This window comes from Megalobrama amblycephala, linkage group LG16 (assembly GCF_018812025.1).
Source record: "Megalobrama amblycephala isolate DHTTF-2021 linkage group LG16, ASM1881202v1, whole genome shotgun sequence".
In the NCBI taxonomy this organism is placed as follows: Eukaryota; Metazoa; Chordata; class Actinopteri; order Cypriniformes; family Xenocyprididae; genus Megalobrama; species Megalobrama amblycephala.
Genome location: NC_063059.1, coordinates 4694951 through 4707088, shown reverse-complemented (window position 1 = coordinate 4707088; position 12138 = coordinate 4694951). Strand labels below are relative to the sequence as shown.

Genomic DNA, 12138 nt, shown 5'->3' with positions numbered 1-12138 from the left:
GTTCTGTTTGAGTTTGTTTTCTGTCTTTGCTTTGGACAGAAAACGGAAGTTTAGGAGTCATATGAGATCACCTGAGTATATGACACATGCAAATGCAGAAGTCTGGTCTCAACAAAAGCACAGGAGAGAGACAGATGAAACAATCAAATAAATACACGATTATAATTATACATGATTTGTCTAAATTCGTCAAGCATTCTCCGGTATTTTCCATAATCATATCTGTATTTATTATTGCAATGGTCAGCATAGGCTAAGTAGTGTTTAGCATTGCATAATATATATTTCTGGCTCATACAGTGATCAGAATCCACATCAGATAACAATCTGAAGTATCAGACACTTGAAAGTGAGTTTTGAGCTGAAAAATGTCCAAAATGTTTATGTTAGCTGGTAGCCTGACATAACATTAGAAATGAGCAGTGGCTTTGATCCTCTCCTGATAAACTCCACCTTTGTTCATGACCACTCCTCAAACCCCTGTTGGCCCGCTTTGGACCAAGGTATTCAGCATGCCAAAAAAACCCTGCCTGTTGGCCCAGAGGAAACCATGAATAGCCTGATCAAGTCCCAGAAGGGACAGTGGAAACACGACTATTGGAAACGTGGCTATTGAATATGGGTATAACTGTACACAGCCCTCTAATACATATCATAGTATACATGTGTTACACACTATTTAAAGTATACTGTACCTCAGTGTATTGTGTTTGTGTACAAATTTACATATTTTATGAACACACCATAAAGTGTTTTCTTTGTTCTGCTCTTTTATTTGCTAAAGTTTGATTAAACCATCAATATATGAAGAAAATATATATATATATATATATATATATATATATATATATATATATATATATATATATATATATATATATATATATATATATTGAGGAAGACTAAACACTACACTTTAAGTTACTTATGTGGCAAAATTATTTGGAAAATAGAAATTAGAAATTATTTATTTCTACAGTAAGAGGTTTTATTTTACTATGCAAAAAGTGCATAGGAAAACAAAAAGCTCACAGGAAAAATCGTACATTGACTATGACATAATCGGTTATTAATATTTCATGTTCTCTTTTGTCTTTACATGTGTTCATAATTTCTTTGTTTGACATCATGGCCAAAAAATGGGTGAAAAATATAATTTCACAATGGGTGAAAAATATTTTGTCTGCACAATTTGGCAGTTTGGCATTGCATTATCACAAATAAAACAGTTGAATACAAGCACATATACACAATATGCCTACAAAATCTTTATTATACATACATATATATTAAAATAATTCCATATTAATAAGCCAAGTTGCTACAAACAATACCTATATAAAATATTACTTGGCAGAAAAATCACTTTTACACACAACCTACTCTGGCTTATTTCCTACTTCTTAACAGGAACAATTTGCTTTAGATTTGTTTTGGGTCAACCAGCAAATCAGATAGCAGAAGATATTGTGTCATCCCAGACACAAACTGTTTGTACTTCTGCCCTCAGGCAGACGTTATGGATATCTGTCCACTAGAACATATAAGCACAAAAACTATTTATACAGCTGTACATACAGTACACAATGCATAAATCTGTACATCTGTACATCAAATCTGTACAAGTCTTCTGTTCCAGATGTATACCACATTATTGTTATTGTTTTTTTTTTCCCCTTAGCCTTATTTTAAATGTTCTTTCTGTTCTCGTGTCATGTATGTATGTATGTACCAAGAGCTCCTGAAAAACCACAATAAATTTCTTGTGTTTGCGTGAAAAAAGCTCATTCTGATTCTGAGATTATAAGGGTCACAGACAAGAAAAGCATATGATCTTTTGACTAAATATTTACTCAGATATTCTCACTCGTTTCCTGAAAAAAAGCCTCAAAACTTCCTGCCGTATTGTTGTCAGATTTAGTCCATAAATAAATGGGTTCAAAATGGGTGGTAAAAGAAGGAATTCCATGGCCATGAAATTACGCACACCTTGAGGCACATTCTTTGAGCCATAACGACTGTACAGTACATCAAAAAACAATGCAATAACCACATTGAACAATGAAAGCAGATGTGGCATACATGTTTGCATGAATTTTTGCCTGACCTCTATTGACTTTAGGCACTTTCTAATCAACTGAATATATGAGCAATATATCAATACTGCATGTCCAAAGCATACAAAAATAGCAATGTACCCAAACACATTATTTACTGTTGTAGAAAAACACGACAGTTTTGCAACTGCCCAAATCTCACAATATAACTTTTCAATGGTAGAGCCACATAAAGTGAGTCTAGCTGTTAATACAATTAAAACAAACATACAAAAACATGGAAGCAGCCAGCAGAAAAGGATACATTCAAGAACCCTCTGATTGGTCATTATTGAATGATACTCCAGTGGTCTACATATTGCCACATATCTGTCATATGCCATCACTGTTAATGTTGAAATTTCACAAAAGGCAAATGAATAAATGACAAATATCTGAATCATACATCCAACATAAGAAATAATGTGATTCTCTGATAACAAATCATACATGAATTTAGGGTAGAATCCAGCAGTGCCATAAAGTGCATTTATGCACAAATTACATATAAAAACATACATTGGCTCATGAAGTGTCTTTTGTGAGATTATAGTGAAAATTACAACTACATTGCATAACACCATTAGGGGATAAAACAGTGCAGTGAGGGAAAAAAACACAAATCTGTTTTCAAGTGTTTCATTAAGTCCAGAGAGTGTAAATACTAAGACACTGGACACATTCTCCAGCGGTGGCTGCATCTGGAATGATATGCAATTATTATGCAGTAGTTTATAATAATAATAATAATAATAATAATAATAAGATCTAAAAACTGTATTAATTTAAACTGTCATGAATTCTGAAAATGAGAAAACCCACCACATAACTTATAACATTATCCAAGTATGTTATACAGTTTTACGTGAGGTTTGCTCAGCTGCGCAAAGGAAATATCCTCTAGCAGCAGCATGCATTGTTTTTGTTGAATAATTCACAGTTGAAATCTTACCATGTTCTCTCTTTCTATGTTTCCCATTGTGTTCCGTAAATGATTTGGTTTGCTATATATGGACACTGGTCTCATGCTAATTGCGTTGACCACAAACATTGAAAACAGTTTTAACAAGCTCTCTAAAGGCTGCTTTTCTCTAATGTTAAAATGATGTCCATCTATGCTCATAGGTAGAACTGCACATAACATTTGTCCATTTAAAGTTTTCAATCATTTTCTTGCTAATATATTAGGCCCCACATTAACTAATACATAAATGCAGTATAAATTCTGTGTTAGAACAAAATTATATACTTATTAAGTTATTATTATTACTTTTGAGCTGTAAGCAAGCCTTTCCTTAAAGTGAGTAAAGTGCACAAATCAGGTTACTAGGGCTGGGACAATACATCGATTCGTGATACAAAGAATCTGTGTCGATTCTGATATTTTCCAAATGTTTCACGATTCTCTCTCAAATTGATTCAGAGCTTAATTTTTAACAGCAGATGGCATTATGCTTTAGAAACACTTGCACTCTGCTTGCTTCCAGTTCTTTTACACTCACCACTTAAACCTAAAATAATCATTCATAAAAGTCGAAAAGGTTGAAGCGAATTACAAGGGTGTTCACAGTGGTCTTCGTTTACATTAATGTTGCGTCATAAAAGCATTCTGAGCCGAGGTGCAAGTATATTTAACCACTTATGACTAACTACATGACTAATGTGGTAAATTATTTATTTATTTATTTATTTTCACAAACGAAGCACTCACATCACTTCATAAAATTGAGTTTAAGCAACTGGAGTCACATGGAGTACTTTAATCCTATCTTTCTGGACCTTGGAGTGGTAGTTGTGTTGGATCTCTATGGAGGGACAGAAACTTCTCAGACTTCATGAAAAAGATCTTAAATTGTGTTCCGAAGATGAACAAAGGTCTTACGGATGTGGAACGACACGAGGGTGAGTAATTAATGACAGAATTTGGGTGAACTAACCCTTTACTATTAACATACCTTACAGTTGCTGATTTAAACACACACACACACACACACACACACACACACACACACAAATAACAACATGGGATACAGTTGCTCCATAACATACAAAAACACAGAACCTGATTTCACTAAGTGCATCTCTGTTGATCCTGGGACAACATTCCAATCAACCAATCAGATTTGAGGGCAAATTTATAGTTTGTCAAGTTTATGGTTCCAACCAAGGTGAGGTGCTTCTACATCAGTGTTATTCACCTATCATTTCCCTCTGATTTTTAGGATAAGTTATGGGTAGGGGTAGGTTTAGGGGTAGGGATATGGTTAGGATTCAATTTTCAGACAGGAATGGTGTTCCAGGATCAACAAAATACGCTGACCCTTAAAACTTAAAATCAGGATGTGCTACAAAAACATTTTGGATTTACCTGATAAATTCATGATAAATGTGACGCTTAACTAGGTCACAACAATAGACAAACACAATTTTCATAAAGATATAGTCCAATTTTATAGTCTAATAGTATTTTTTAAAAGTCACCTTTAAAAAGCAATTTTCACAATACAGATTTTTTTCAAAGCAGCTTTACAGTGATAAACAGGAAAACAGATGCAAACAGAATTTAATTCTGTTGTAAAGCAGCTTTAAAGAAGACAATAGTGCTGTTATTCACTTTGAGTCAGTTCAATGTTGATTCAGTTCAGTTCAATACCAGTGCTGATGTTGCAAAATTTGTTAATTATGAAACAAAGTTGAATCAGCTATAAAGCAGTTCTACAGTTCTTCAACTGAATGACACCATTGTCTTCTTTAAAGCTGTTTAACAATAGAATTCAATTCTGTTTGCATTCGATTAATATTTTCCTTTTTCCAGACAAGACTTAGAGAAACTTGATCATGCTTTCATCACCAGCAGGTGGATTATTGGGTAACACTTTAGAATAATGGTCCATCATTAATAAGTAACTATGCAGGAAGTAAAGCAGGACTAATGAGTAGTACTACATTAACCCTTCAGCTACTACTATTAACAAATATAGAAACAAGCTTAACTAATCAGTAAGTAATATTGAATTTAGTACTAAGATAGTTCCTTATTAGCTAATCAATAATTACCTAATGAGATTGGCATCATTAATAACTAATAGGTAACTATGACAAATTATAAAGAATTGTTAATTAATTACTAATCACAACATTAAAGGGATAGTTCACTCAAAAATGAAAATTTGATGTTTATCTGCTTACCCCCAGTGCATCCAAGATGTAGGTGACTTTGTTTCCTAATAAGGAACTATCCTTTGATATCACTTACTGATTAATTAAGCTTGTTTCTATATTAGTTAATAGTAGTAAGGGTTAATGTAGTACTACTCATTAGTCCTGCATTACTTCCTGCATAGTTACTTATTAATGATGGACCATTATTCAAAAGTGTTACCGATTATTGTAATGAACTCCTCACTGGCCTTTCCAAAAAGACCATAAGACAGCTGCAGCTCATACAGAACACTGCTGACAGGATTCTGAGCAGAACCAGAAAATATGAACATATCACACCAGTCCTCATGTAATGAAGCGGGACTCAGGGACTCAGGGTAGGATCCATTTGCAAGCTTTTATTGAACAATGTTCGTGGTCAAACAGGCAAGGGTCAAACAGTGGCAAACAGGTACAGCAGGGACAATCATGGTTGTGGAACAGGCAGCAGAATCAGGGCAGGCAGATATCAATCACAAGTCCAGTACAGAGCAAATAGTCCAAAGGGCAGGCAGCAGAGAATCACACACGGGGAACAGACAGGATCAGTAACAGGCAAACAGACAAGATAACTAACGCTCAGAATTGCCACAAAAGCAAACAAGACCTCGCAATGTATGTGAGGAAGTGAATGGCTTAAATAGTCCAGATAATGTGCTGCAGCTGGGTGTGGTCATTACTGATTGGTGGAGTGAGTGCAGGTGATGGCCAGGGAGGATTATGGGAAATGAAGTCCGGGAATGACTGGAAGCGTGACACCTCGGGTCCTTGCACTGGTAAAAGTACTGTTACTTGTTTATAAATGGTCTAGGACCTCAATGCATTGCAGATATGCTCATTGAATATAAACCTCACTAACAGATCACTAAGATCATCAGGATCAGGTCACTTAGGGTTCATTCAAAACAAGGAGAGTCTGCTTTTAGCTGTAATGCCAGCCGCAGCTGGATCCAGCTTCCTGAAGAGATCAGATGTGCTCCAACAGTAATCACATTCAAATCCAGACTCAAAACACATCTGTTTAACCTTGTATTTACTGATTGAGGACTGTGCTATGTCTGAACTGATTGCACTTTATTTTATATGTATCACCTCTGCTTTTAATTATTTTCTTGTTTTTATTTTTAATGCATTTTATATCAATCTCTTATGCATCCTCTTTTTATTTCTGGCTGTTTTAATGCATTTTAAATCTTGCTGTCTGGTTGGAAGAACTGGAAGAATTAGGAAATAAGACTTTGTTATCCCTGTATGGAGCTCTGGACAGAGCTAGTCCAGGAAGATTTGTCTGTAAGGGTACTATTTAACATATAGCTACCTGACAAATATAAATATTCTTACAGTTATCCGTCCAGCGCGAGGAAGATCCGTTTAGATCCGCTCTGATGGATAGATCCGCTCTGACGGACAACAAAGTTGAGTTATCCCTGGTGGTTCCAGAAAGATTTGTCTGCAAGGGTACTGTTTAAACACAGAGCTACCTGACAAATATTCTGACTGATTCTTCCATCCAGATCCAGGGATATTCTGTGCTTTTATTCTTATTTTTATTTATTATGCATTCCATTTTTATTCTTATGTATTTGTTTCCTTTTTATGTAAAGCCATTTGAATTACCATTGTGTATGAAATGTGCTATATAAATAAACCTGCCAAGGGCCTTACAGATGACAATCATGCTTTAATTCAGCTCAATTCAGTTCAAGTGTTATTCTCATCCAATAGTGTCAGTGCAGTCAAATCAGTATTATCACTGAATGTTAAATACCCCAAACTAAGCAAGCCAAAGGTGAGAGTGGCAAGGAACCCTGTGGTGAGGGGGGCGTGGTTCAGCGAAGTCTGCAGCGGGAGAGAGTCGGGAGACGCACGGTGAGTGAGTGGGTTAAACGCAAATAATGAACACCTGTCTCTTGTTTCAGTAATTGGCATTGAGAGAAGTGTAAAACGCCAGGAGAAACAGGAGCGTTTTGCCAGGGAGGATTATGGGAAGTGTAGTCCAGGAATGACTGGAACCGTGACAATATACAGGTGCTGGTCATATAATAAGAATATCATCAAAAAGTTGATTTATTTCACTAATTCCATTCAAAAAGTGAAACTTGTATATTATATTCATTCATTACACACAGACTGATATATTTCAAATGTTTATTTCTTTTAATTTTGATGATTATAAATGACAACTAAGGAGAATCCCAAATTCAGTATCTCAGAAAATTAGAATATTACTTAAGACCAATACAAAGAAAGGATTTTTAGAAATCTTGGCCAACTGAAAAGTATGAACATGAAAAGTATGAGCATGTACAGCACTCAATACTTAGTCGGGGCTCCTTTTGCCTGAATTATTGCAGCAATGTGGCGTGGCATGGAGTCGATCAGTCTGTGGCACTGCTCAGGTGTTATGAGAGTCCAGGTTGCACTGATAGTGGCCTTCAGCTCTTCTGCATTGTTGGGTCTGGCATATCGCATCTTCCTCTTCACAATACCCCATAGATTTTCTATGGGGTTAAGGTCAGGTGAGTTTGCTGGCCAATTAAGAACAGGGATACCATGGTCCTTAAACCAGGTACTGGTAGCTTTGGCACTGTGTGCAGGTGCCAAGTCCTGTTGGAAAATGAAATCTGCATCTCCATAAAGTTGGTCAGCAGCAGGAAGCATGATGTGCTCTAAAACTTCCTGGTATACGGCTGCGTTGACCTTGGACCTCAGAAAACACAGTGGACCAACACCAGCAGATGACATGGCACCCCAAACCATCACTGACTGTGAAAACTTTACACTGGACCTCAAGCAATGTGGATTGTGTGTCTCTCCTCTCTTCCTCCAGACTCTGGGACCCTGATTTCCAAAGGAAATGCAAAATTTACTTTCATCAGAGAACATAACTTTGGACCACTCAGCAGCAGTCCAGTCCTTTTTGTCTTTAGCCCAGGCGAGATGCTTCTGACGCTGTCTGTTGTAATGATGATAATGGAACTAGCAAAGATACCATCACTACATTTGCATGTCCTCAACATGCCATATTCATAGTCTTCAAATTTTGGTAACCTTTAAAAGTGCAGCATAACAAAAACACCTTTGAATCCCAACATAACAGAAGATTAAAAGCTAACACATCTCTCTATATATATTAATTAATTGTGCATCAGAGGGAGAAAGAAAAAAAAAAAAAAAAAAACTAGAACTCTGCTGCACTCTTTTAAGTTCAGCTTAATAATATAGGCCTGGTTTCAGAGACAGGGCTTAGATTAAGCCAGCAGTAGGCCTTAGATAAATTAGGTCATTTAAGTAGCTTTTATAAATGTGCCTTTAAAAAAAAACTGCACTCCTCTAGTTTTGCCTTGTCCCTTCGTCCCTCTGGCTCCGTTGGCTTCCTCACTCCCTCCAGCTCCACCTTGGTCCTCTGTCGCTCCGGCTCCACCTGTTATCTGATCTTCTTCGTCTTGTTCTCGTATTTATACACAACCAGCGTGACAGCAATAGAAGTGAAGGACTACAATGCGTTAAGAGCTTGCTCAGGTACTGGGGAGTTAATTTAATGTTTTGTAAGTAATCATTTAATGTTTTGTAAGTAATCAGCAAGATTTTAAAATATTGTGGTTGATAGTGTCAAATGCAACACTAAGATCCAGTAACACTAATAGAGAGATACAACCCCGATCTGATGATAAGATCAAATCATTTGTAACTCTAATGAGAGCAGTCTCAGCACTATGGTACGGTCTAAATCCTGACTGGAAATCCTCACAGATACCATTTCTTTCTAAAAAAAAACATAGTTGTGATGAAACTGCCTTTTCTAATATTTTTGACAGAAAAAGTACATTTGAGATTGGCCTGAAATTGACTAATTCTCTAGGACCAAGTTGTGTTTTTTTTTTTTTTTTTTTAATAAGAGTTTTAATATTAGCCAGCTTAAAAGTTTTCTGTATGTATCCTAGTGATAAAGATGAATTAACGATATTAAGAAGATGATCTATGACCTCTGGAACAATCTCTTTCAATAGCTTAGTCAGTATAGGGTCTAACATACATGTTATTGATTTTGATGATTTAACAAGTTGTTAAACAATTCTTCCTCTCCTATAGCCGCAAATGAATTGAATTTTTCCTCGGGGATACTACAATGCACTGTCTGATGTGATACTGTAGTAGACGGTTGCATGGTTATAATTTTCTCTCTAATATTATCAGTCTTGCAAGTAAAGAAGTTCATAAACACCGGGATGCGCACTGTTTATAGTTTATAGTTTATAGTCAGGTAAACAACATGTAGCATTGTTACGTCACCGCTCGCTCATCAAGTCTGTGGAAACACGTGGCCAGTTTGTGATAGGCTCCAGTTAGCCTGGCTGAGAACAGGTTCTGGCTCAGAGAACGCAAACTATTCCAGTGGAAAAGAGCTACCATTCTCTTTTGTTACTACTGGCTCCACCCAGTCTCCTGTCTTCTTCATCGCCGCTGGTACCGCCCAGTCTCCCTCTCCCTCCTCCTCTGGCAAATGTCTCCAGCTCCTCACCTTCATCTCTGCTGGCTCCCTTCAGCTCCTCTGCTCCGCCTATGGTGGCTTCTCCCACCTCTTTAGTTCCACCTCTGCCAGCTCCTTTCATCCCCCGGCTTCACCTCGTCCTGTTGAATCATCAGCTCCATACTCCCTCAGCTCCCCTGTGGCCCATCATCCCTCAGGCTCTGCCGGGCATCCTCGTCCCTCCAGCTCTGCCTTGGCCCTCCAGACCAGGGGTGTCATCCCAGTGAACCTATTAGCAAAATGCCAGCATATGTTGTTGACATGTCGAGAAGATGCTGTTTTCTACCCTAATGAAAGCCAATCCACTTTGCATGCGCTTCCAAAAGATGAGGAATTGAGAAAAAAAAAAAAAAAAAAAAAAAAAAAAGGTAAAACTGATACCATCGTTACTGTTCGAATCACTATGTGTACAAGTGCTGAGGATGCCTCCATAGCTGACATTTAGATATGGTAATGGCCGTTTCTTTTCTGACACATGCTGTAAGTGGTAGACCAATCTCAACAGACAGAGTCATCTGACAAATCATAGCAGAATAGACTCTTGGAAAGGAGGAGTTTAGAGAGACTGGATCCTTGATTAAGTCATTTTAGACACTGTCAGAAAAGAGGTGATGCTGCAATGTATCTAATGAGAGTGTTTTTGACCTTGGATGCATATAAACCTATTGTAGGAGACCTCCAAAATAAAATTAAGAACTTTTAATTTTATTAAACATAATTTGGGACACTTTAATGCCAGGAGACCTCAGCTTTGCTTAGGTCTTTGTAGTGGTTTTGGACTAGCCTCACACGAGGGAACCACAAATATAGTTATTTATGATCTTAAATATTAATATTAATAATGAGGTTTTGGTCTCACATCACCTAAGGTGAGTGTGAGATTGTCAGATGGTTCATTTCGATATTTTGGAGCACCAGTCAAGGAAATATCAATCATGGAAGATTGTTGACTAAATTACAATTATATAAATTGGAGGAAGTTCATCATCTGACCAATCTGAAGGATTTGTGAGATATTGCTAACTTGTAGAGCCTCTTTCTGTATTATCAACACAAGGAAGACAGAAGTGTAATAAAGGATATTATTAACAAAAGGAGACAATAGTAACTAACAACTACTGAATGGATAAAGTGCAAAAAGATTGATATGTGCAAGTGAATGAGTTGGATGTTACTATGGCAGTTACAAGTTAATCTTATGGAAAGATAAACTGTAGTTTCTCTAGAAGAAATAAGGTAAACCTTATTCTGAATTCAACAAATAAACCAAGAGATTATTTGTTATAAACTGCCAAGGTTTCCTGGAAAGAGGTTTGGTAAGTGATATTTACATCCGCCTGGTTGTGCTGAATCCGAGGGTGACATCTTCCCCTTGTTGAGCTGGGCAGCGTTGCAGTGAGAAGAAAGGAGTTGGAATACGTTTCACAGACTTGAACACAAAGTACTTGAACGTTGAACTCCTGAAGCACAGAGAAGGTTCTTTTTTCTGGAACACGCCGAAGAAAAAGCCTTGAAGTTGAAGGTTCTGATATCTGTGTAGAAGATCTGTGCAATCTGTAACATGCAGATGGAAGGATCTCTGATGAGAAGATTCTGAAGTCGGTGCAGATCTGGGCAGTCTGGAACATGCAGATCTGGAGGATCTCTAATGAGAGGATTTTGAAGTTGGTGTAGAAGATATTTTGAAGATGGGTCTAAGCTTGTCGTCGTTGTCTGCGTTGCAGTTTTCAGACTTCCCAAGTTCACTTCTTGCAGAACTTCCTTGTTTCTCTCATTAAAGCTTCAGAGTCTTGAGAGAGCAACTTCACAACTCTGTAGAGTCGGGCTTAGCTTAGCTAGCTTAGCACATCTTGGGACCGGGACTGGAACAGGAACTGGAGCCTGGAACCAGAACGGGAAACTGCAGCAACCCGACAAACTGGAACAATTCTCTGTCTCAGAGACAAACTATTTAATCTGTCCCGAAAAGAAGAAAAATGCAAATTGGCAACTTTCAGATCCAATGTTTTGATTGGCTGATGCTGTCAGAGGTGGCCACTGGATGGCCCCTCTCTTGCATGAGGTTCATTTGCAGAGCTTAAATTTCATGTTTAGAACAATGTCTTAAAGGTTTTTTTCTATGCATATTTCACTTTCCAAACCAATTTCAGATTAACCTAGGCATCGTACTGAAAACAAGACCAAACATCATTGAGTTATATTGAACTTTTACCTATGCATTCATGTATACCTTAATTGGTAAGTTTGCATATTTTGTATGTACACAAACATCTTTCAATCAGAAGATTTGCTCAATTTTGTCAATTGTGT

The 12138-nt window shown here is 37.1% G+C and overlaps 1 protein-coding gene across 2 annotated transcripts; it reads right to left on the bottom strand.

Annotated features, from left to right (window-relative positions):
* Positions 1–886: 886 nt before the first annotated feature.
* LOC125249656 (olfactory receptor 1468-like) lies at positions 887–3083 on the bottom strand. 2 transcript variants are annotated; one of them, XM_048161986.1, is made up of 2 exons: positions 3049–3083; positions 887–2797 (listed from the first exon to the last, which is right to left on the bottom strand). In XM_048161986.1, the coding sequence occupies exons 1-2, from the start codon at positions 3073–3075 to the stop codon at positions 1850–1852; spliced, it is 975 nt and encodes a 324-aa protein (XP_048017943.1). In that variant the 5' UTR covers positions 3076–3083; the 3' UTR covers positions 887–1849. The 2 variants fall into 2 exon arrangements, with proteins under 2 accessions (XP_048017943.1, XP_048017944.1); XM_048161987.1 differs by lacking the exon at positions 3049–3083 and adding an exon at positions 2919–3027.
* Between the last annotated feature and the right edge of the window lie 9055 nt (positions 3084–12138).